At 43.2% G+C, this 26,005-nt stretch overlaps 1 protein-coding gene and 1 long non-coding RNA gene across 2 annotated transcripts; one reads left to right on the top strand and one right to left on the bottom strand.

Annotated features, from left to right (window-relative positions):
* Positions 1–48: 48 nt before the first annotated feature.
* sh2b2 (SH2B adaptor protein 2) lies at positions 49–25,326 on the bottom strand. The gene is made up of 9 exons (XM_004543641.4): positions 25,050–25,326; positions 13,972–14,905; positions 7,298–7,399; positions 6,967–7,058; positions 6,482–6,582; positions 6,216–6,377; positions 5,891–6,093; positions 5,193–5,367; positions 49–3,632 (listed from the first exon to the last, which is right to left on the bottom strand). Exons 2-9 carry the CDS (start codon positions 14,872–14,874, stop codon positions 3,298–3,300), a joined length of 2,073 nt encoding a protein of 690 aa, XP_004543698.1. The 5' UTR covers positions 14,875–14,905; positions 25,050–25,326; the 3' UTR covers positions 49–3,297.
* LOC143412471 (uncharacterized) lies at positions 18,796–23,390 on the top strand. The gene is made up of 3 exons (XR_013092964.1): positions 18,796–18,912; positions 19,248–19,328; positions 23,111–23,390. It is a non-coding gene; the product is annotated as an uncharacterized LOC143412471 (long non-coding RNA).
* Positions 25,327–26,005: the final 679 nt, after the last annotated feature.

The following is a 26,005-nucleotide window of genomic DNA, read 5'->3' on the forward strand; positions in this document are numbered from 1 at the left end:
TTTGACCTGTGACGTCTCAGCGGGAATAACTGGAGAAAGCGTGCAAAAGTTTGTTCACATTTTATTCACAGAAATATAAAGTAGTATGTCAAGTACATCACTTTGTACAAAATTGCACAGACTCTTCAAAACTCAGCCAGACAACAGAAAAACTCGGCTGTAGGAGTGTTAAGAAAATAAAAGGGAGACGATGAGTAATCTGCGATATGTGAGATGGCTTTCTTGCAAACAAACAAGAAGAATCAATCAATTGTACATAAGTAAGACTCAATAGGAAAAATGTAATTTTACAACGGCTGAGGAATAAATATGTCTCAAAAATAGGATTCAAATTGGCACATGAACCGCTCCGTCCGCTCCTCGACTGCAATCACCTGTGAGGCTACATGGCCGCGCTTGAAGGGGCAGTTAACGCTTGATATGTTTATTACAACTGAAGAAAAGTGTTGCATATGTGCCACCTGTTACAAACAGCTGCTCGCTTGGCTGTTGCACTGTCTGTTTTTTATGCTTTAAGGAGAAAGAAAAAAAAAAAGACTGACATGTTAGGAAATATGCTTGTTCACTGCCTTGCCAAGAGATTGCTGAGATGACTGACAGGAAATGTGAAGCTGCAGTTGCCAAATTTATCTTTTAGATTATTCATTAGAATAAGAGCGTAACAGGCAGAAATCTAGAAGGAAAAAACTCCTCATCTGCCCTCTGTAATCTAAGAGCCTTTCATCTGATGAGCACTAGCATATGCACGTACTTTGAAGGGTTCTGCTTAATCTACTATGCCAACACTTTCCAGATGGACTTAAAATTCTCTATACTGCACAGTTAATCTGGCCTGAAAATACCTGTGATTGGACAAAGTCTCCCTACCACAGGTTAGAGTTTTTAAACCTTCAAAACAAAGCCATGAGAGATGCAGGAATCCAATCATAGTTTTCTTGGATTATTGCTCACTGGTGCCAAAATCATGTTGCCTGCCCCAGTTTTAAGACTGGAGGTAAAGAGGGTTCAGCTAAGATAGGCTGACTCCATTAGAGGTGACAATATCCATCTATGAGCTTCTCCGAGGCTCATTTATGTCTCCTTTATTTAGCACAAATCCCAAACTGCAAGTATGTGCTCTGTTTGGGCGAGCTTGCAGGTTGCTTGGAAAGTAGCTCCAGCCAAAAATTAGTCCAGCATGCAATCAGAACATATTGTTGTACATGTTACACAAGCGAGTCTTGGCCAGGAAAACTGCTCCCTGTGTTTCCAGTCTTTGATTTAAATTAGCTACCTGTTGGCAGCGTGGCTTCACAGGAAACAGAACTTCCTGAACTACGGGGCACTTGCAAGATAGCCCAGAATCAACTTTGGTCCTGTGGTAGCTGTAACATTCATGTGGCCAAAAAGCATTTCAAATTTTGACCATGTTTTTGAAAAAAGTGTCTGACACCATAGATATAGTTCAGTTTTTACTTTCCAGAGGGTCACCTAGTGACAAGTCTGGTTTCTAGACATCAAATAAGCACCGTGCGATTTCTACCAGCAATCACCTGACAACAGTCACCACTTACCACAATAACCGACTGCTTTTTACACTCAGGCGAGTTTCTGTTTTAGTCTGACTACAGTGCTAATGTCAGTCCGAGTCACAGCTTTGGAAACACGCCTCCGAGGGAGGATGTCCTGTCATAAATCCCGTGTGGCTCTAGCTTGCAACGAGCAAAATCTGTTCCACTGTAAGAAAATCAAAATGACTGACAGTAATTTTCCGAAAATTGAAATGATCCGGCGCAGGTCCAAATAAGTTCTGCTAATGTTTAGCTCTGTTCTGTCCCATTCATTGAACGCTTTGCTGCTTTTCACTCTCCAATGTAAGTATAACAGAGGCAGTGATAGGAAGTGACGGGGCTCTGGTTGTATTACACTAATTAGTTATTAGCAATATTTCCAAAAATGTCACACTTTTCCTTTTGTGAAAATGATGTTTTTCTTGAATAATTTTCTGCATAAAGCTTATTCCCATGTCGGCACAAATTAAAGCAGTGATGCCATATCTGTCCATTCAAGCATGGCCATGTAGTACCCTTTATTTAACTAGCTGTGTCATTCCAGGTCACACCCAAAAGCTCACCTGCAGGCCACATATACAGTGTACAATACTGCTACCATTCAAAACAACATGTCCCAAGTCCCTCCGATAAATGCTGGATTTGGTATAATTATATTTTCAAGGCATTACTTTAATGTGATCTATATAAACAGGATATCTAATCTACAGGTTATTCATATGCTGAGCGTGAATACAGAACCGTCACCAGATGGAGGGACCCCGAAAACCATGTTTCAGAAACACTACTGTAGCACACCAATCATCGAAAAATATTTGCACTCTACTACACCACCACACACTCATAGAAATACCCCAGTAGGACGACAAAATTGGAGCCACGCTTCCCTGTTCGTGCAGACTTCTATTGTTCATGTTCCATTTAAACAGCTTTAAACTGATTTGTAACACAACATATGACCGTGTGTGTCTGTGTAGAAGAAAATGCTCTCAGTATGCAGGTATGCAGGTTCGGTATGTTTCAAACAGTAAATTAATCAGATAATTGTCAGGCACTAAGACCCTTTAGGCTGTACATGTTTGGGAAAAAACATCTCCGAGCTAACACTAACACACCCATGATTGCTGTACTTATGTTAGTGGAGAGCAAAGACCCAGGGCAGGACTCTGTAGGGAAAGCCCACAGGGAAAGTGAGGATATCCGGGACGGGCTCAAAGCAGCTTTACAAACATTAACAGAGCTCATAAGGGAGGGGCTGTTTCTTCGGGGTCATTTTAAACTCGCAAGCCTTCAGCAGGGTGGTGACACGGGCTCTGCTCCCAGGGAACTATGGGTAAGGGTGAACGGGAAGTGGTCAGTAGAGATGAATCAAAGCCATATGACTCTACTGGATGACTTCCTCTTGCTTTCTCCACCTACGATTACATTCACCACAGCCTTTTTCTGTTTTTTTTTAAACAGCTTCTTCTCAACCTTAACCCATCCTTTCCTACCTGTAGCCCTCACTGTCTCCCATTAACCGGCATCCACAGAGAAATCCACAGAGGCGGAGGGTTTTTATGAGCATGGCCACGCTGCTAAGGATCATTATCATCCCATCCCTTGTCAAATCAGAGGAACAGGAAATTGCCTTGAAATAAAAACCAACAAACTGGATGCTTAGTGATCCAGTGATTTGGACCATTTTCATCATCAGCAGAGGAGAGCCCAATGTAGCTTCCAACTTTCTGGACCTGGCCTGGGTCATTTAGTAGAAAGAGTACTGGTTCTCCACAGCTCGGGCCCTGCGAGTCCCATCAGCATCATGATAGTCATCAGATGTACCACTAGAGGCCTCCAGCAGACGTTCAGAGCTATTGCTCCGGCTCTGCAAGCCTCCACCTACTCCTCCTCCAGTACCTGGGTCGCTGCGGGAGAGGGAGGGAAGGGCGGTGGGTGAGGAGGAGGTGCTTGAGGAAAGTGGGGCATCAGATGGAGGCCCCGTAGGTGCTGCGATTCCAGGAAGGTGAAGAGCTGGCTGGGCTGAATCTGTTCGGCACATTGCATCCCTGGATGGAGTAAGGACTGGAGGCGAGGTCACATCTGTAGGAGATTGTGGGGAGAAGAAAGGGATCCTTTTAATAGAGGACATATTAATTATACAGAATATTCTCTGCTACTGCTATTTGTTTGCTGGCTTCCATTAAGAGAGTTGCTTGTAAAAAGCTTCTTCACAGAGCAGTGTGTAAACACAGGCGGTGCGAACCTCCTTTATTATCCTTTCTCTCAGAGGGCAATAACACCGACAACACTGTTGCCAAAGACACGCCTGACCAGCGTATCAATAAAGTCTTTTACACCCTGAATCAAACCCTCACTGTGTGTGTGTGTGTGCGTGTGTCTGTCAATGAGTGCGTGAGTGTGTGCAGCATTTGAGGAAACAGAGGACTTCTTTGTGACCACCAGAGTGGCTAGGAGCCGGAGTCTCGGCCTGCATGCAAAACTCCTGCGGTATAATCGCCCCCTCACTCTCCTGTACAGGAGGGCATTTATCCCATGCCAGGAGAGTGGAGGGCAGAAGGTGGGGGTGGGTCTTTTAAATCCAGTATTGTTTACATCTGTGTTTACCAGCTTGCAGTTTTCGAATTCTCTGCCTTTGCTGGTGCATTGCAGTGTATCCAGTTATATTACCTACATCAGATCTGTGGAGTAATGACGCCACTGGTTTGACGTTACACTTTACAGTTACAGATTTATTACAGTTAAGAGTTTAGGTCCAAGCTTATCGATTTCCACAAATATTCTACGTATAAAACTGGTGAGTGAATCCTTCCTAGAGCCGACAGCTGGATGGTGAACGGGTTGAAACAGCTTGCAGAAAAGCAAGGCAGCAGTGAGCAGATGGGAAATTCTGCAGCATAAATAGTATAATATGTTACGTGTATATGATGCAGTGGAGCTCAAGTTGCTCGCCTGAACTAGTTTGCAGGGTTCATGTGATAAACAGTGAGATATAAACAGGTCCAAAGCTCCACAGGAAACCTTACGTGGAGTCTGAGTTTGAGTTCATAACAACCTAATAATCATTAGTGTTAATGATTATTAGGTTTGTGAGTAAAAATTCAGCAAATTAGCAGCTAAAATTATATTTGCCACTTTATTAGGTACATCTGTTCAACTGCTCATTAATGAAAATATCCAGTTGCCTGATTACATGGCAGCTACTCAGTGCATTTAGGCATGTAGAGATGGCACGGCTGAGATCACCAGCTGAAGTCCAAACTGAGCATCAGAAAGGGGAAGAAAGGTGATTTAAGTGACTTTGAGCATGGCACAGTGTTGCTGCCAGATGGGCTGGCCTCATTATTTCAGAAACTCCAGATCTACTGGAATATTTTCCCACAACCATCTCTAGGTTTACAAAGAAACATACAAAATCCAGTGAGTGATGTCAGCGATCAGAGGAGAGTGGTCAGACTGCTTTTCGCTGATAGGAAGGCAACAGTTACTTAAATAACCACTTTTTACAACTAAGGAATGCAGAAGACCATATCTGAGTGCTGAGACTCAAATCATGGGAAAGTACTAGTAATAGAAGGTATAGCAAAATAAAGTAAACGTCGAGTGTACACAACATGTGTTGTAAGTTACTGCACTGATTACCTGTGTTTGAGCTCCGCTGCACTTGTACATAGGAGCGTAATGTGATGTCAGCTGAGCCTCCAGATTCAAGAGGGATGGGGTGGGCGTGGAAGTGTCGCAGCATGTCCGATACGGTGTGGAACCAGAGGTGGTGGACGTGGCACTGCCCATTCTCATTAACTGACAGACGCAAGTGCTGGTAGGAAGAGTGGAAAGGTGGAGGGTGGGGGGCATTAACAAGTAGAGAGAGGAAGTAGAGAAAGAAGAGGAGAAAAACGAGAGACAAAGCAAAGTGCGAGACACAGTGAGCATCAGAAACAATCAGACAAACCAGACCAAGATAGAGGTCAGGACATTATTTGAGAGACTTATTGCTGTGGCAGACCGCCCAAGGCTGACACCAGAGGAAGAGGTGGCAGCTGAAACTTCCTCAGCACTGCCGGCTGGCAGGATGTGATGTGCAGGGATCATGTTACATAAGAGAACATAAAACATTGACATTACTGCAGCTTTTCCAGAGCCTGAGCAACTGCAGTCCCCAGAATTCACAGAACAAAACAATATGTATGTCATTTAGTTAAAGCTGCCAATTTTTTTTAATTAACGAAAATAAAAAATAAACATTTATTTTTTCCAGCTCACCAGATAAAACTGAAATCATTTCCAATGTGCAAGTTTCAGTCACATGACATTGCAGATCGTCCATCTAATCATCTCACCTTGGCTTTGCCCTGGAAGTTGAAGGTGAGGACGTACTCGCCCGGACGCGTCTCGCTTTGACGAATCACAAACAGCCCGTGGCTTCTCGCCCCACCGGCAAGCACCAGCTGAGCTGCACGTACGCGGGACAGCGTGCCATGGAACCACGGGTAACCTGCCAAACTGGCATCTCCATCTGAGTCTTTTGATCCTTCACTGCCACCTAAGCAGCATCACAGGAGAAACCACGGTTTATTTTTCCCCATCTGTAATTTTCTCATGTTTATTTTCTCGTAAACCTGCTTGGATCACCCTGTAAGGAAAATAAAATGAATTCATCATTACCTGCAGAGGAGTTGGAGCCCTGGGCCTCTGGGGATTGGAGGAAGCGCTCTAAAGGCATGTGAGATGGGTGCTGGGTAAAAGGAGGTTCCCTGCAACGGACTGAGGAGGTGCTGTAATGCTCTGCTGCTGTAGAGCACGATCTCTCGGGAGCACGGTACACTCCTAAACATGTTTTTATACATTATTGTATTGGTCAGTGTCAAAACATGTTCACGTTATGTTACACGGTGCTGCATCGGAGACTAAAAACAAGTCTCTACGCTCACCCTCAGAAAGCAGCTCGCAGCTGCAAGAGGCCACCATGGAGCACTCTTTGGAGGCCTGACCATGAGGACAGGACGCCAACTCGATGTCATCGCCGCTGTCACTGTACACAAGCAGTTGGGTCAGAAGAACCGCAGGAACGTATACACATCCACACACATGAGCAAACAAACATCAGTGAGTCCTAACAGACGACTCTACACAAATCCTACAAGCACCTATACAAGCGACCTTTCTGTTTATGTCCTGAGCTGCACTGACAAATGTCCACTCGTCCAAGAAACTGGGCAGGAATGTCCGCGGTGCAAGCTCGCCCATGTTTATGCTCAAGAAAGTTGTCAAAAACTCTAGTAATTGGATGATTAATGACTGTGTGTGTTCACCCTCCTCCCCCTTTTCCCGTCCACTCTTTCCTCCGCCCCCGCTTCCGTCCCTCTCTCCTTCTTTCCATCTTCAGTCAACAGCAAATATTTATCTGGTGGTTTACCCGGGGTCTATGCAGTCCTGGATGTCAGCAACCCACGAGTTTTTCTGCAGCGAGTCGATGGTTTCCAGGATGTATTCTCCCCCGTTTTCCACCTGTGGAAGCAGCCAAAAACTGCAGTCATACACCGAGCTGTGTTCAGTGCACAACGTCAAAGCAAGAAAAGAAAACCCCACCAAAAAACAGGTGAAGTGGAACTTGACTTCAGCAAAGTCATGGTGTACTTGATTTGCATACCAGATGTTTTTTAAGTTCTGTTTCATATGTAGGGTTTTTCAGTGTTATTGATGTTAAGCAGGAAGTTGTTGTGCACAAATATTTGTGTATTTCCTACCTTAAGAACAAACGTGTTGTCCTTGTCAGGCATCTCCAGCGGCATGGTGGTCCGCACCTCCACAATGGCTGATAAAGGGATGCTAACTTTGGGCTTTGAGGACTACAACATACAAACAGACGCATATTAAAAATAGTGCACATACTAAAGGCATAAAGTAAGCTTGTTGCACTTGACACCAGTGAGTCCCAACAGGTCAGTCAGGACTGAGCCAAGGTTGGTAAGATGAAGGTGTTGGAACCAAATAAACGCATTTGCTAATATACAATAAGTTGATTTTTTAAAATGCTCTTTAACATTTGCCTCCAAAAACTAAGGACACAATCTAAAGTGGGAAAGTTGCTTCTGAACTACTCATACTTTCTGTTGCAGACATGTAAAACATCCTTCCGTTGTGTTCTGAAATTGTGAACCAAGCCCTGTTTCAGATGACCTTAGACTATAAAAGTCCCAAAGCAGAGGAGGCAAATATAATTGGTCCAAAGTTAAAAAGAAAAACATTGGGTTACATCCTACAGGAGGTAACTGCAACACTTGTAAAAGTAGAAACTGTGTATTTTTCTAGCTTTAAATTAGTAGTGCGGTAGTTTAAATAGTACCACTTCACCACTTTACCCCCTCTCTTTAGTGTGAAACACACAAAGATAACTTTTCCAAACCCTCAAACTTCGCTCTCATACATGATAATTAAGGGGCAACATGCAGTCACAACATTTGGTTCAGCCTTAGCAGTACACCCACAGATTAAATAGGACCACTCAGTTGAAATTAACATTCATTTAAATAACTTTTAAATATCTCCATGGCTCAGATTTTATGCAGTATCTCATTTCAAAGCCTGTTTTTTGGCGATTATTCCTGCTGGCTGACTAACAAATACGACACAGGAAGGCTTTATAAAAGCGTGAACACAGAAAACATGCTGGCCTCATGTTCCCCCTCTGCAGAGAGTTGGATCCAGATGACAATCGCAGCAGATCCGGTGAATGTGTGCCGAGGTTGTGAGCCGTGAGCTGTTTCTGTGTGTGTTTCAGGAAAGGCGGAGTGGGAAGAGGCTGACTGACTGATGGTCAGTCAGAGGCTTTTATCAGCTGATCTGTCTGGAGAAAACACCGTCCTCATCTTGATCCACCTGTGCAGCTGGCTCTTGTCCCCGCCCACAATCCCTCTCTTTGGATCAGATGTCAAAAACCATTTCCTGTAATAAACTATTTCCTGTGCAATCTAAGTGGGCTCCGTCTGTCGAAAAGCCAACCAGTGCACATAGCAGTTTGTGCTTAAAACTCGAATAGTGTGTGGTTATTATCTGAGATAAGTGAGAAAAGTGACTTTGAAAAGGGGGCTTGGCTTCTTTCAAGGGCATAGAAGGCTCTGAGTTGGTATAATGACAGGACGTAAAACAGTTTGAAACAAGACGAATGCATGCATGCAACAGCTTTCCCTGACTGCTGTGTATATGTGCATTACTGTGTTTCTATATTAGTCACTTTCCTGAAAGTAAAGGCTCTGATAAATAAATATTTAGCATTTCACAATGAATAATGCATGAAATGAAAGCTGCAGTAGTGACCAAAAGTACACACATGTTTTTACTTATTTTCTGCCCGTACAAATACAGTTACAATGGTGGATGCTGATATTAAATAATGCAAAAGATTCAGAAAATGAGGTCAGCATATAACTAATCCCTTGTAGCCAATAGCTGAGGCTTCAAGTGATAGAAGATAAAACAGCTTGTTTCAGATAAACTGAGCAGCTTGTCCTAGTATAAAATAAACATGGACTGTTTTGAACTATGAATCATGCAAAGCTACTCTAGTGAAGTGCACCTCTCCTTCTCCTAACATACGAGGTTTTAAATAACCAGGCCCCATCTTTTATTGAAGGCCTCATAGTACCATAGCACCCCTATAGACCACTTTGCGTTCATACTGGTAGTTTTCTTGTGGTTTGTAGGATATTTAAAAGTAGAATGGGAGGCAGAGCCTTCAGCTTTCAGGCTCATCTTCTGTGGAACCAGCTTCCAGTTTGGATTCAGGAGACATTTACCCTCTCTATTTTTGAGATTAGGCTTAAAACATTCATTTTTGATAGAGCTTATAGTTAGGGCTGGATCACGTGTGCCTGAATCCTCCCTTAGTAACCCTGCAACAGGCCTAGGCTGCTGGGGGCTTCCCATGATGCACTGAGTGTTTCTTTGTCACTCACTTCTTTTCACTCTCTGTGTAATTGTACACCACTTTGCATTTCATCAATAGTTATTGTTAATTTTTGGCTCTCCTCTACAGTGTGTCTTTTGTCCCGTCTTCCTCCCTGAGCCTGGTTTTGTCTGAGGTTTCTTCCTGTTAAAATGGACTTTTTCCTTCCCACTGTCACCAAGTGTTTGCTCACAGGGAGTCATCAGATCACTGTATTATTGTAGAGGCTTTACCTTACAATGTAAAACGCCTTGAGGCAACTGTGGCTGTGATTTGGTGCTATATAAATAAAACTGAATTCAACTTAACTGAATAAATAGTGTGGAGCTAAAAATAAGCACAATAGTTCCACCTTTAAAGCTGGTCCTTAGGTTAACTGCCTCTGCTGCTACTCTTCCTCTTTAGTTTGTGCAGGTTAGTTTTGTGGTGCGAACCAGAGCGGGTTATCTCAGGCATTGCTGCTGTGTCATAATGCAGGCAGCGAAAGCGTGCTGCAGTGTGCCGTCTCTGCCACACAGAGCAGCCAGCAGATAGATGGACCTGACAGGGACGGAGCTGGAGTCAGAGCCAGGAGCGGGCAAGAGTGAGATTTTATGAGTCAGTTTATCTTTCGTGCACTGTTGACTCTGCACTGTTATGACTTGTACTGCGCGAATACGATGGCAGTGATAAAGCAAGTCAGAGAGTTGCAGAGCAGGACCGTCGAAATGCATGTGTTTAATTAATGTGTCATCAAGGCTGTAACCGCCGCTCTGAAGTCTCAGGCTTGTTCACAGCTGATAATAATTTTCCCAGTTTGGATGTTAATAGAAGTTAACAGATGAAACTGCTTTAGAGCCGTCATTACGTTTTTTGTTCTTTTTGTAGTTCTTAGCAACTTGGCAGAGTTCGAGTGACTGACAAAACTATTTTGGTTCCCATTTTCAGTTGGTCACTGCTGACAGTTTGCCAAAGGCGCGGAAGCGATCGATATTTATTTTTTGCACATGAAAGGGAAACTTTGTGATCCCCTCACCTTATAGAAATCAATGTAAGAGCTTCCTCTCTCCCTCTCTTTCCCACAGTCTCAGTTTTTCTACTTTCATACCCCCCCACCCCCCGCACATCTGCATCCCACCTGTCCTTACCCCTCTCCCCCATATTCCCACCAGCCATGATCAAAGGACAGTGGCAGATTTACACACAATCAGCTGCACAGCCTTGTGGCCTACTTAAGGTCAGGGGCAATGATCTGGAAATCCCATATAGACAAATGTGAAGGGTGTGTGCACACACGTGAGCGCGTGGTTTGAACTGTGTCGTTCTGCGTCAGCAGGGCTGGATCGCCCAACTAAATTTAAAACTAGAATTTAGGAAGTGCTACTACTACTGGTTATTTTTATTACTTCATCACTTTTTAAACATTTTCCTAATCTATAAATAGACTTGAGGAACTAGAAATGCACTAAGCTTGGAAAATTAAAACTGCTAAAGACAGAACTCGCAATACCAATAATGGCTGTGAAAAAAACTAGTTTCTTTTTCCATACCATTATCTGTTTTTGTTTTTGTCAGCTGGGTATGTTGAGAACACTGAAAAACTTTAAAATATATGGAGATGAGGACAAATTACTAAAAATTAAGAGGAACTTAGCTGAAATCTTATTATAATAACATAAATCTCTGTTTGTTTGTTTGAGTCTTCGGCCGCCCTATCATGATCAGGGGTTGAGCAACCAAACGTGGCACACGGGTACAATCTTAGGTCCCGAAAGGTTCATATTTATACAGGATATACATGTTGCCTCGCAAACTTCTAGCAATGGGCTGAAAAGACTTATGTTTTGCATTTATGCAACTACAACATCTGAAAATAAAATAAAAGCTTCTTATAGTTTTCTTATTGTCTTCACATCAATAACGGCTCACGTATATACAGAACAACTGAATTATACATCCTAGCAACCACATAGCAACAGGCTAAAATGTCAGATTTTTAGCATCTAAACAACATCCAGCACTATGTCTGTGCTGGTTCTCAGTGATTCGGGTCAAACTAGTCTTTGTGAAGACACGTCCCCTCTTATCCAAGAGGCCTCTTCAGCTTTAAAACAACTGGAGTAGAGACCACCCCTTTGGAGGTGACCCACTACTGACCATGTGAGTCCTCACATGAACCAAAGGCCAGTGTCCATAGGTGAAACCTCTATGAGACACTACCCCGCCATCATGTGAGGCTATGACTCATGTGAGTCACCTGAGAGGGGGTTGAAATACGTCATTGTGTAAGAACTGAAAGAGCCTCTCGGATGAGAGGCCAAACATCTCCACAAACCAAAAAAAGTTCAGCTGCCTTCATTTTCAAGCTCTGACCACCCATATTTATTCATCTCTGACGGAGATTAACTATATCAGTTTGTCAAAAGCACGAACAGGCCAAAAGAAACACGCGACCAACAACAACAACAATCTGAGACACTTAAGATTATTGTTTTAGTTGACTGATAAGAAAAACATCTTTCAGGATTATTATTAGATTAAACAACAAAGAGCTGGTGTCCACTTCTCAAATTCTAAGGATTTCAGGTTTTGCACACTTTTTTCCATTTGAAAGCCAAAAACAACTATCTGATTAATGCAATAATAATAAATAATAGCTGATCCATTTTCATCGTAATCATTTTTTCCTTAACTCTCCACCAGAGATGGGTCAAGAAACTTGATACCAGATCCAGCCAGACTAGCCCGTACACGACTACTGGTAAGTGCCTCGGCAGACGGTGCTGTTATGGGTTTTTATGCAACGTTAATTCATTTTGACATAGATAATGTTTTCAAATTCCTAACTGACCCAAATAATGACAAAGCTGCCGGTCTTAGGCGATTATATTTGACATTGCTGTGTGTTTACATTCGGTTCTCTGGTCATGGCTGACTGATCAAACATGTGAGCCACATGAAAACACAGCTCACTCCAGCGAATGACGCTGATAGGATGTGCCAAACTTAAAATGCAACCTCCTCAATTTATTATTAACTGAAAAGTCTGCAGTTAATAAGTTAGGGTTAGGGCATCATTATTAACCTTTTTTTTAAAATGCTACTAGAGTTTAGGCAAGCAGCAATCGCAGTGGAAAACAGTCAGCCTCTAAAGTCAAACACCTGCTCAGTGGTTAGATAAGGAAACCCAGACAGGGTTAGGCATGTTTATCACAAAAGATTTAAAACCTTTCATTCCAGCACAGTTTCACCTTTCCTCAGCTGTCCTATTTTGTCTATCATGGTTTTTAAAATGTCTAGAGCAGGGGTGTTAAACATAAGGCCTGGGGGCAAGAATTGGCCAGGCAAAGACTCCAATCTGGGCCATTGGATGTCTTTGGAATAACTGAAGGAGAGTGAAGATTTTGGACTTTTATTGTATTGTTGTATTTTCCTGGTTGTGTAGCTTTTCCTACTGATAATGAGCTCATCCATTGCCATTCATACACAACGTCAAAGTAATTAAGTAGTAGATAAACATTTAAATAAAAGAAAAGTTCCCATCTACTCTAGAAATGATAGTCTGGGCCATGAGCTACCAGAACTTTAACTCTGTAATTTTACACATTTAATTTTTTCCATCCATCCATTCGCGTCCGCTTATTCTTTTCAGGGTCGCGGGGGGCGCTGGAGCCTATCCCAGCTGTCATAGGGCGAGAGGCGGGGTACACCCTGGACAGGTCGCCAGTCTGTCGCAGGGCCAACACACAGGGACAGACAACAGCACTCACATTCACACCTAGTGGCAATTTGGATTAACCAATTAACCTATCCCCACAAGCTGCATGTCTTTGGACAGTGGGAAGAAGCCGGAGTACCCGGAGAGAACCCACGCAAACACGGGGAGAACAAATCAAAAATCAAATCAAATCACTTTTATTGTCACATCACATGTGCAGGCACACTGGCACAGCACATGCGAGTGAAATTCTTGTGTGCGAGCCCCACAAGCAACAGAGATGTGCAAACTCCACACAGAAAGACCCCGGCCTGATGGTGGAATTGAACTCAGGACCTTCTTGCTGTGTGGCAACAGTGCTAACCACTGTGCCAACCACTGTGCCACCGTGCTGCCCATTTAATTTTTTGTGCTGACAAATTTCTTTCATTTATGACAGCAGCAATTCTTTATCGTGAAGAAAAACTGAGATGTTCTATTGAAACTGCACTTCTTTGGCTTATATTATCTTAAATATTTTAAATGTTTAGTTAAACTTCGGACCTTTAACTGGTCCGGCCCACTGCCTGTAGGCTGTGACATAAAGTGAGTTTGACATCCCTGGTCTACAGGGAGCACCTGACCTCAGAGGCATGCTTACTTTGTACACCTTCATGCCTGCTAAGTATAAAGTTTAGACAATAAACATCACTGGTTAGCATGCCAATGTGTAATAAGAATGGGCTGCTGTTATGATAAGCACATTCCAAGTATTGATAAGAGTATCAGTGTTGATATACCTTGGGTGGTACATAGAACTCTAGCAGGAACCTCTCCCCTTCCTCCCTCTTTGCCTTCCTCAGCAGCAGGCGGCACTTCTGCCACTGTGCAGCACCCATACAGTTTGTGTCATCAGCCACCATGTATCTCAGTGCTCCCTCTCTCTGGATTTCCAGGAGCTCAGCCTTGTGGCCTTGGGAACCCCGTGGAAGCCGAAGCTTTTGGGACCACTTCTCCCCGCCCGCAGCCTCCCCTCCTCCTCCCCCATTAGCCTTCCTGGTCCCAGAGGGCGCATCGGGTTCAGGGGAAGCCCGTCTATGCCACATTTCCTTCACCCCATCCACCACACACAGGCTCATGTTCCTCAGGGAGAAGCCCTTCTTGAATCGAGCCTTTGGGTGACTGACTGAAACATCCTCTGAACTGCGAGACTGTCCGAGAGCGGAGACCTTGTGGGTCGTCTGAGGGCCCCTGGAGGCAGTGGTGCCGCTGCCTCCCCCATTTATTCCTCCCCCTCCGCTGTCCATACTGTCCAGGGAATCACTCGAAGCCCCGGCGTCCTTGCGTCTCTGGTAAAGGTCGTGACCGTAGGACAGCGGGCAACCCTGGATCCCCAGGAAAGGAACGATGCTGTACTTTGTCGCTGTGTTGGAGCCGTCCTCTCCCGGAGAGGATGCTTGGTTTTCCCGGGCCTGGGTCAGCGCTGCAGAGAAGCACTCTAAGAAGTGTTGGGCAAAGTGCTGCGAGAAGCTGGCATCGGCGCCTGGCGAGTCATAGCAGGGGTTCTCCGACAGAAAGCGCTGGAACTTGTCAGCGAAGTCTGCAGCAGAGGCTCGAGCATGGAGCTCACAGAACTCTCGCCAGTCGGGCAGCGGGCACGAGGAGGAGAGCTCGGGGCTACCGGGCAAAACCGCTCCGTTCATCACTGGGCCATGCCAACCCACCGAGGAGAGGCTGAAGGGGAGGAAGAAGAGCACAGTTAGTGTGGAAACTATAAATGGACTGCGACATGAATTTATCCATCTCTTGGTCTTGGATGTCACACGCAACAGTTGTGGCACAGCCTGCATGTGTGATGGCACAAAGAAGAAGATGAGGCAGACTGCAAACCAGCTTGTTTGTCATTACAATATTTACATCTTAATCATATGAAAAATGAAGTGATTTTCAGTGAAATATTTACTAATAAAATATTACACATTTTTACTTTTTTTGCACTGTTAAGCAAAACAGCTTCTTCTATGATTTATGTACACAATGTTAACAGCGTTATAGGATATGTGAAATCAGCCTATTTGTCATTTTTCTAACAGACAATTACATTTTTTAATAGTTTATTTATCGTAAGAAGATATTCAATCTAAAAGAAAAACCTCTTTAAAATATCAATCTATGAGGATATAAACGCCACCGCGTTTCTAAAAAGCCAGAGAATGACAGAAAGCGTGCCCCGAGTGTCCTCAGTTGCCGTTATAGCTCTGGCGCACAAACAGCCCCCCATTTCACTGTGTTGGGGCTTTATTCACTTTGACTTTGAGTCCAGATGTGTGACAGTCCAAGATTATGAGCAGTGCTGGCATGCCATGAAGGGCTGAAGTTGCCATGTGCGCAGACAGCGGATCGAAAGGAAATGATCCACAAAAGCTCGGTCTCTATCACTTCTGAGCCTCGCCAATTGATCATTTGTGACGCGCGCTGAGCTAATCTGAACGATCTGGAAGTGTGTTCTGTCAGATCAGGTTAGTGCGGATTGCAAATTCAACACAAACCGATCCTCTTTACATCCTGTGTGTCTCACTCGTTGGCGCTTTTCTAAATAATGAGTATTTATGAGAGCTGCTCTGATCCACTCATCCTTGCATTCCTCTGCCCTCCAGCAGGTGTGCGTTTGCATGATTCACTCCTCAACCTACCCTCTCTGGCCCCAGCAATGCCAGAGCGCAGCACATCACTGCAAAAACTCTTCGCTGCACAGTCAGAGTCATACCATCTTTGTGTCAGTAGCAACATCCAACGACAGTTTTCACCTCCCTCCCCTTCTCACTCCCTCTCTCTGCTTCAGCGCGCGAGTGACTAACACAGCATTAGCAAAGAGTGCCAAACCATCAAAAACACGCTGGTTTGATTATTTCTGTAAAAGAACGCAGATAACAAAGAAGTTAACATGTGAGTGGGCAGGCCGGGCAACATACACAAAGGGACAGCTAACACTCCCCGCGCCGCAAAGGCTTATTCTCAGAGCTGCCGGGCTTCTCTTGGCAGTTGACTCACAGTAAGAGCTCAAATGTTTGCTTACTGAAATTGCACTCTTAAACCAAATCATGCATACATTTGCACTGCAGAGTTTCCTGGAATTTCTCTGGCAAGCAGCTTTGTTGTCATTTTCAAAAGCATCAGTGTGGGTTGTCTTTTCAGAAAGGATTAGCGCTCTCGCCGCTGGAATGAAGTCTGACACGCATGTTCAACTACAAGCCAGTCGCTTTCTTTCGTTTCTTCTCCCACAGATCTGAAACAAACTGTTTGCCAGATCACAGAGCGGATGTGATAAAGGGAGCTCACTAGCACATCTTAGATTCTAAGACCTGGTGTTAAAATTTTAGAGGAGTGCGGTGATGGTTAGAGACACTTGAAAGTAAAGGAACGGCTCAGATTAACAAGGGAAAAAATGAGAATGGTTAATGTTTTCCTTTAAACTGCAGCTATTCACAAATCTATGGGAATTTGGACTTATTTTACTCCTTTACTTCATTTAAGTGTGACGAAGCGGGTGGGTCAGGGGTCTCAGTTTAAACAGATGTACAAGTTATGGTTTATTTTAGTCACATCTTCTGGATGAACCTCTTTATACTCCTCACCAGTTACCCAGTTCTCATCTATGACCCACCAAAATAGTGTTTGTGGTGGCTCGGGATTTAGAGCAGGTCGTCAACTATTCAAAACATCAGTTTGATCCCCAGCTCGTGCATCTGTATACTGAAGTGTCCTTGAGACACTTCCTGAATGCATCCATGTTTCCCATGGATTGCATGTGTGCATGAGAGTGAAAAATGTGTCTTTGGATGCAGCTTACGTTGTAAGAAGCTTCTGGGTTTAAACCCATCTGACGACGATCATCAGGTTAACTGGTGATTGTAGTGACTGTCGGCGTAATCGTAAATGCAGAGGGTGTGCCAGCACGATTTAATGAATTCACTGAAACTTGATAAGTGGAAAAAAACTGTTTTTACTATAATACGTGTACTGATTTTCCTAAATCTTACCTCTGACATATATCTGCTATACAATATCATTTTTAAAAAAAAATGTTTTTAATAAATAGAACTACAATTGAAACCAAAGTAAAAGAAAACATTTTCAAACAATAAAAACTAAACTGAAACAAGAAAACCTGTCCTGGAAAAACTGTTAAAAAAATAAAGTTAAAATGAAATCCGAATTAAAAACTAATTAGAAAATACAAAACTATAATAAATCTGCTGAATTCAGTTGAACTAAGCATAAAGGAGTCTTCATGCATTGAGTCCACACAATTCACTCAGTTACAAATCGCAAATTAGCAACAGATTAATGTTAAATGTCCAAAGTTGCATCTATGCCTTTAAAGGGTTAAAAAGATAATCCATCAAGCTCCACAGGAATGCACTGCACTGTCCACTGGAGCAAAATGTAACATGTGTCACTGCAATTACCATACTTTACTTGAAACAGAGGAGGCCTAAAGACGTTTTTAAGTTTTGATCGCTTGGGATAAACATGCAAACTCCACCTATAAAGACTCCAGCTGGACAATGGATTTGAACACAGGACCTACTGGCTGTGAGGCGACTGTACCACCAATACTGAATAGTGAAGAAAAATGAAAGAGAGGCACCGAAATACATCCTAAGAGGTATCAGACAGACACAGTGGTCATTTTGTGACTCTGTTCAGTTTCACAAACCAAAGAAAAATCATTTGTGAACCTAAAAATGTAAACTGCATGTTGCTGACTGGAAATGTCAAAGAATAGAAATCAGCCAGTCAAATTCGGATGGAAGGTAAAAATATTATGACTAGCAAATTAAGACAAAGTGCATCATTGATTTCAGGTAGGACAGAACGTGTTAGGCATCCACAGAACAGTATAGCTTCTGGAAAGAGTGACAATGGACCTGAACCCAAATCCATTCATTTACCAATTATTACAGTTAACTCTTATTAAATATTATAAAGACCATTCAAGCCTAGATTTATTAGAAAGTATACAGGGTGATTTTCATAACTCAACAGTACAAGGTTTGCTTTTATAATGCCTTATAACTGATTATAAAGCATTAGTAAATGTCTTATTATCCCCAATGTTAAAACTTATTAGGAGAAAGTTGCTAAACGTTTAAAAGTAAAAAGCTAAATTCTCTTTCCACTCATTCATGAACTTCATTCACGAATCTATCACTTCATTCATCTAAACATCCATTCATTCTTTCTTTCACGGCACACAAGATTTAACCCAGTGTTGTAATAATTATCTCCCTCGCCTTGTGTGTGTGTGTGTGTGTGTCTGCTTGTGTGTGTGTTGCTGTTGCTGTTGCCAAGGCAAGAAAGTCAATATCCATTCAGCTATTTAAAAACCTGCACTGGGCCCACTTTCCACTCATTCAGCAGAAAAACAACAACACATTGTGAGGTGCGATTCTCACACTCCTGCCCTTCTGTAAAGATGAGGATGCGCCTCTCTCAAGGATACTGAAATGACTACACACACATACACACACTAACACTGACACACTCAGTCATCGAGTCAGCATGAAACTCAAGCCATGAGACGCTGGAGGAAGTGGACGGCATTATGGTTTTCTGAGGCTCAGCAAACTGAGACTGACTACATACTGGAAAGACACACGAGGATCTAAAGTTTAAATGATGGCAGAAACAGCCAAAGCAGAGTGATGGGGGGAGGTGATGCAGTGCGGATGAGAGAGGTGTGTGGTGGAAATAGTTGAGCTCTTTACTTGAAGTACTGACCAGAAATGTGTTTTGGGAACACATTTTTTCACTTTACATTTGACCTGAAGCGGAGGGAAAGGTTCAACTCTTTTTCCTAACGTTTGTTTGACAGATGTACTTCAGACAGTTTAAGTTTCATAAACCTAACAACACATTAAGATTAAACTGATATCTTTAAGTGAATATGTTGTGCTCTGGCCAATATATTCACTCATGGCTTGAGTTTCATGCTGACTTGATGACTGAGTGAGTTAGTGTTAGGGGGAAGCATACATCTACAACCGCGTTAGCCTGTCTTTATGTGCTGCAGGAGAGGATATCTACAGACAGGAGTAGTGCTGTGATGGCTCTGCCCAAACTCACTGACAAGAAAGGTACTAAGAGGAGTCAGGTATGGAAATACCTCGTGGACACCTGGCACTGTCTTTGTGGAAGCAGTTATTTTTCTATGGGCTAAAATGTTTGTATCAGCTAATGCTACATAAAAGCTTAAGCTAACGTAATGTAGCATTAAGTAGGCTACTCAGCAACCATGCTAACATTTTACCCTGTGTCCTTTGAGCAAAATATAAAGTCAACATTTTAATGATATAGAATGCCACTGATTTAAAACCACTTTTTAATAAAGGAGGTCATCTATAAGTACACAGAAAACTTAGGCATGGAAAATCCTGTCATACTACTTGTATTGTCACAGACCTGCTACATTTCTGTTATTGTGACTTCCTGTGTTTTCTCCACTTGAAAAAAGCAAACACTATGTTGTGTTGCTGGTGATGCAAAAATTTATCTACTTTGCTAAGGCACAAAAAAAGAAAGTAGTATTGAAGTAGAAAAACAGCAAAAGTCAAAAGCAAACGTTTTGGAGTTTTTTTGTTTGCTTTTTTTCAAACGTTTCTAAAAAGTCTCATTTTTATCAAGCTCTTTGTAATATGGTTACAAAAAGTGAAAAGTTCATGATAAACTACACCTATGAATGGCTTTTTTAAAATTACCATTGTTTGAGAATTCGGGCATAAAACGGCCTTCGCGTGTTGATCTGGGATGTGTGTGAGGAACATATTCAGCATTTTAGCTGCTAAATATTCCACTGCTGACAGCAGCGAGTCACCTGTTTCTGCTTCTAATTACAAAGGAGCAATTTATAGGTTTATCACAACAAGCAAACTTTTCCTTTAACTCTACTTTAACTCAAAGGCCGTTAAATTTACTGTGGAGTATTTTTCTGTTGTTGTATAGGTACATTTGATAAAGTAAAGAACCTGAATACTTTTTCCACCACTTGAAGGGGGCATGTGTTTGCTCCACAGGCCAGCTGCTAAAACAATCAGTGATGTGTGGAGGTGGAGGAGACAAGGGGAGCGTAAAGAAAGGGAGACAAACTGCAGGATGGGGGGAGCAGGGGCACCCTGTAGTTTCTCACATTGCCGCGACTCCCCTCAGATTTTTTTTCAGCTCCAATGATTTGGAAGCAAAAGAAATAAAACAGACTTAAGGGGAGTCGTGGGGAATCTAAAAATGTTTACCTCCATCCTCCAGGCCTCGAAAGGCCCTTTTCCTTCCTGTTACTTGTCCCTATCGGTTGTAAAAATCTACCACTCCTGTGCACCCACCACCTCCTCCTGCTGGTGCGTTCCCCCAGGGGAGGGGGCAGATATCTCTGTCAGGTGGTCGGGAGCTCTGTCTGTAACTGTAAACTGACTCTGGGGGAGACTGCAGAGAGATTACTGTGCAGGGAGAAGTGATTGGCTATAGCCTGCAAAACACATCATACAAAATCCATTCACTTCATGTACCTTGTAGAGCTCTCACAGGACTGAACTGAGCAGAGGTAGGAATTACACATGCCTGATTAATACTGTGGTGTTTTGGGTAGTAATATAGAGCTACTGAGGAAATGATACTTTAGCTAAGCGGACCGGATGCACATGGATTTTTATTTATGTAGCCATGTCTACTTCTGTGCACTTTCAGGGATAAACACTGCACTTGCCTTTTAACAGACTTATATGCCCTATATGCTGCAAGCAGCTGCGTGCCAGGAGCACAGTCTCTGCGATTGTCTGATGAGGATGATTGGTGATGTTGTGCTCCCACTCCAGGGAGTTTGAGCCCAGACATGTTTTCTAAGATTAGCCTGCTATACAGGACAGCACACAGCTAGCAGCACACCCAGTACAGTGATGTACACATACAACATCTTCAGCGCTCTCTGAATTAATTAACAATGTGTTCTTATATAAGATGGAAATATGGCAGCGCTTTGAAATGGACAAACGATATACTGTTTATGTGTTTATGCTCTGTGTGTGCATTTGCACACAGATTTGTGCGCACCATTCATACATGCCAAAGCTAAACAAACTCAGTGGACACTTTATTAGGTATGGATTGATACTACTGGGTTGGATCCAACAAGCTGCTGGAAACATTCCTTGATGATTTTAGTCCATGTGGGCGTGATAGCATCACAAAGTTCCTGCACGTCCATGATGTCAATCTCCCGTTCCACCACATCCCAAAAGTAGATTGGATGGAGATCTGGTGACTGTGGAGGCCATTTGATTGTGTTTAAGACACCAGCTTGAGTTGATTGCCCTTTGTGACATGTGCATGACCTGTAGACAACAGAGCATGAGTACACTGTGGTCATATAGGGATGGACATGGGCAGCAACGATGCAAAGGTAGCCTCTGGTTTAGACCAGATTCTGACCCTACCTCACAAATATGGCTGCAGAAATCGAAATCTAGACCAGGCAACGTTTATCCAATCTCCACCAGAACCAAAGCGTTGCCTATTGTCTGGTTTTGCCCGTGTGAAGTAACTATAACAGCACAGCACTACTATAAAAGTATAGAGTTGAAATAGATCCCCTCCCATTAATGAGTTAAAACTTAAGAAACAAAACAAGAAAAACACATTAAAACAGTTAAAACAACCAACCAATTCTGGATAAAGTTAGTCAGTCAGTACTAATACCTGAAACCATTTTAAGACCATTCAAAGTTGTACTGCAACATACCTGCACATCAGCTGCCAAACACATTAATGTTAAATATTGGAGTTGCTCCATATAGTGCCTTTAAATAAAGAGATGAATCAAAATGCTTCATGCAAAATTAAGATTTCCCTTTGCAGCAGAAACATGCTGCAGAATAAACAGGATAGCTCTTTTGTTTTGATACTTCACGCTAAAGGAGGACCGAAGCAGACACAGGAGGAAAGTCACGCTGACAAAAAACTGACTCACCTACAGAAGACACAATACGGATTATTACAGCAGTCTTCCAGGTGTGTGTAGGAGTAAAGATAGCAAAAGAGAAAGAAGGGTACTATGCACTCCAGGTTTGCCACTACAGACGAAGAAAGGATGATGGGAGTGGAAGGAAAACCAGAAGAGATGTAGAAAAAAAAAAAAAAAGAGTGAAATCCCAGGAGAGAGAAACTCGAGATAGAGAGGTATGATAGGGAAGGGGATTAGACGCTGCAGCGAGAGAAAGAGCAGAAATAGAGGTCAGCAGTGATAGACCCCGACCTTCGACTACTTTTAGATCTGTTCACTTCAGAGGAGCTGGTCAGTGACCTTTAACCCAAGCGGTGATAACCTCATTTCTCCCCAAAGCTCCTGAATGCCTGGAAGAGTTTCTGTCCTGTAACACAGGACCACCGCAGAGAGCGTCTATGTTCACTGGACGGGTGATGGCGCACGCAGACAGACGTTATGAAAGCTATACAGCCCTGATCCAGACACTGATATGCCTGAGCTGTCTGTGCGAGCCTGTGTATGTGCGCGCAGCGGCAGACAGATACAACAATGATAAGAAGCCAGTGGTGATGGAGATCGAGCATTCCTGAGGACCAAATCACCAAACTGTGACTGCACACAAATAAACTGAGTCGGCTCACCTGTGGGAGTTTTTTTCCCAGACGCTACTAATGATGTAGGTACGGCCTCATTGCTCAGATATTAAACACATAAATTAGCGTGTCCTCTGCAGGCAGACTTTCCTCTCTCTCTCTCGCTCTCTCACATGCTTCCTCTGGCAAGCGGTGACAATGTAAATGTTGAGTGAGCTCAAGCATCCATATGGCAGCCAGTGATAAAGGACGAAGTGTGTGGGAGATGCACATTGCACCACTGACTTCCATTTCCTGTCTCTCACCCACCAGGTCTAACTAATTTCACAGATGACCACAGGCCTCTCACAAAGAAGCACACAGAAGGAGGAATACTGTACAACCTGTGTGAGCGTCGAGTCTTTCAGCTGCTGGACTAGATGGGCTTTTAATTTGTGGTGAAGCTGATGCAGAAAACAGCACGATGATAGTGCCGACAGAGGTTGGAGACAGCCGCTTACACAGATCTATGTAACATTACTTTGTGGTTAACTTCAGCCGTGGATTTGTCCCTGTAGTTTTCTTATGAAGTCATCGTATTTCATCTTTTCAGTCTCACACGCCTTAAATGATGTAAAGTAAAACGTGAGCAAATCTGAATCTGAATATTTAGATCTGCACAGAAATCTAATTTTCATTACTGATCAATCTGTTGGTTATTTTTATAATTCGTGTGCCTGTGTGGGTTTCCTCCAGGGGCTCCAGTTTCCTCCCACAGTCCACAGTCATGCATGTTAGGTTAGCTGTAGATATGAATGTGAGCGTAGTCGCCACCGGTGCTCTTTAATGGACTCGCACTCAGTCCTGTTTACCCCACCCCTCCCTGTGCCAAAGTAACCCACCACCCTGACGCTGTTTCAGTTACACAAGAAATATTTTTTATGTTTATCTAACTGATTGAATATCATATAATAAATAGCTAAGCTTAATAGGCATGTCGGTACATGTCAAAGTTTGAGTAATGGTATCCTCAAGTCTTTTTTAACCACATAGAATATTACAAAGGTTTCTCCTAGAATCTGAGCTACTTTCTGCACAGCCATGTCTACAGTTTACAGGTCATGGTCCAAAAAGGAGAAAATATCCAATGAGCACCAGTTCTTTGGGTGAAAAGTGCTTTACTGATGTCAGAGGTCAGAGAAGAATGGCCAGACTGCGTTGAGCTGATAGGAAGGCAACAGTAACCATAGTTACCCCCAACATATGCAGAAGAGCATAATGATGTGGGGATTTAAAATCCTAGTTAAACATCACAAAACAAAAACAGCACCGCCAGTGCAATATTAGAGAATTTAGTTAGAAAATACGGGAATAATATGCTGTTTTCCTTCTATTACTTCAATAGAAAACCATAACCTAGAGACAGAGACGCAGTCCAGCCTCGGAGGAGTGTTAGCAGAATGGTACAATGATGTAAACATAACAAATACGAGCAGGCCCGCATCCTGGTCCAATCTGACTGATAAGGCTTCATATTGACTGACTGTCTCACATAACCAATAAAAAGACACATAAGAGAAAGTCAATAGTAGGCCTATAACAGGCCCACTGTAGGCCCGGGGAGCCTATTTAAAGCCGACAGTGAATCGCTGTGCAGGCTGCGCACTGGACTTCATGAATGGGAATCGGCAGCAGCCTCCTGCTGAATGGCTGACAGACACAGGTCCAAACGCGGGCGATGAATGGGAGTCCGCGTGTAGAGTCATGAGCTGGTACACTGATTCTGGATCCTCGCGAGCGGAACCGGACTGTACATCATACCAGATCACATCAGGCCCCCCGAGCCCTCCTGTGAGCCACCACACCGACTCCCCCAAGTCTATTAAACAGATTATCGGAAAAGCCCCCCTTCTTACACCGCGACCCCCCTCAAAACCAGGAAGCCTCACACACAACCCCCCCAAACAAGCCGCTATCATCATCAAAAGACCGCACTCGCTCTCTGCCTGGCTCTGAGCGCAGGTTTAAGCTGCGGGGATGAAGCGGGTTTAACACCCAAACAGAGCAGCGTCTTCTCCGCCTCAGCACCTGGAGGTGTGCTGCTGCTGCTGCTGTCCTCGACAAATCACGATGCTGACTCCTTTCTGCTGTCAGCACGAGCACACGAGAAAGGCTCTGCAGAAATGTCTAACCCTGCGCGTCAGGATGGTCCAGACGCGCTAAATAAGAAATAAAACGCAGCGACGGCTTCTGCGGTGCCATCAGCTCTCACCTCAATACAGGAGTGCTGTCATGACGCTGGTGTGTCTGAGGCGATCCCGGTGAGGTTGTTCACTTTTCGGGATCAAACATGGTCATTCCCCGGGCTCGGCTGCTGTCTTTACGCGAGCTCACAGCCGGTCAGCTCTACCTCCATCTCCGCTCGACGCACTATGCTGCTCCTGCTGAACGCCTGGCTCCGCTCTCCACAGACCACCATCAACCAGGGAGAGTCACAAAAGCTGCTACTTCCGCTTACTGCTTTCAGAATAGAGCTAAAAGTTTAAGGGGAAGGAATGAGTTGCCTGTAAAAAGCTTGATTATATATGTTCACAGACACGCCAAAAGTAGCTGTGTCTGGGTGGAAATTGGAGGACGAGGACATTTTTTCCTAAGATATTAACATGATGTGTGACGTGCCAGTTGTTCTCCAGCTCCTTATTGTGAATTATGGAAACCTGAACAAGCTTGGTCAATCTGACAGAACAATGGGATCATGTGGTTTTGTTGATTTTCTTAGTGGTACTTTTATAATCATATTCTGGAAAACACTATGAAATACAGACTAAAGTTAGATGAATGTATTGTAACACAGCTATGATTTAGGCGAATTATATATACCACAAACTTGTCATTTCAAACCAAAGAATCTTGATTTATTATGTATGAATTACCCAAATTTATACTAGAAAACAGGAAGAATTTCTTATATAAATAATATTAAACTAAACTAAGGTGGTACTTGGTTACTATGAGTCCTTTTTTAGAAAGCAATGAGCGTTCAGGAACATAAAAAAGGAAGTATACCACAGATTCCCTAAATTACATAATAACTAATAATAAAAATACATTTTATAAACCTCTGTAGCAAAACAGAAAAGTGTCTTCCAAATAATTTCAGTTAAGTTCAATCTCATTTATATCGCACCACATTACAACAACAGTCAGCTCAAGTGGGTTCATTCTGTA

This window comes from Maylandia zebra, linkage group LG14 (assembly GCF_041146795.1).
Source record: "Maylandia zebra isolate NMK-2024a linkage group LG14, Mzebra_GT3a, whole genome shotgun sequence".
Classification (NCBI taxonomy): domain Eukaryota; kingdom Metazoa; phylum Chordata; class Actinopteri; order Cichliformes; family Cichlidae; genus Maylandia; species Maylandia zebra.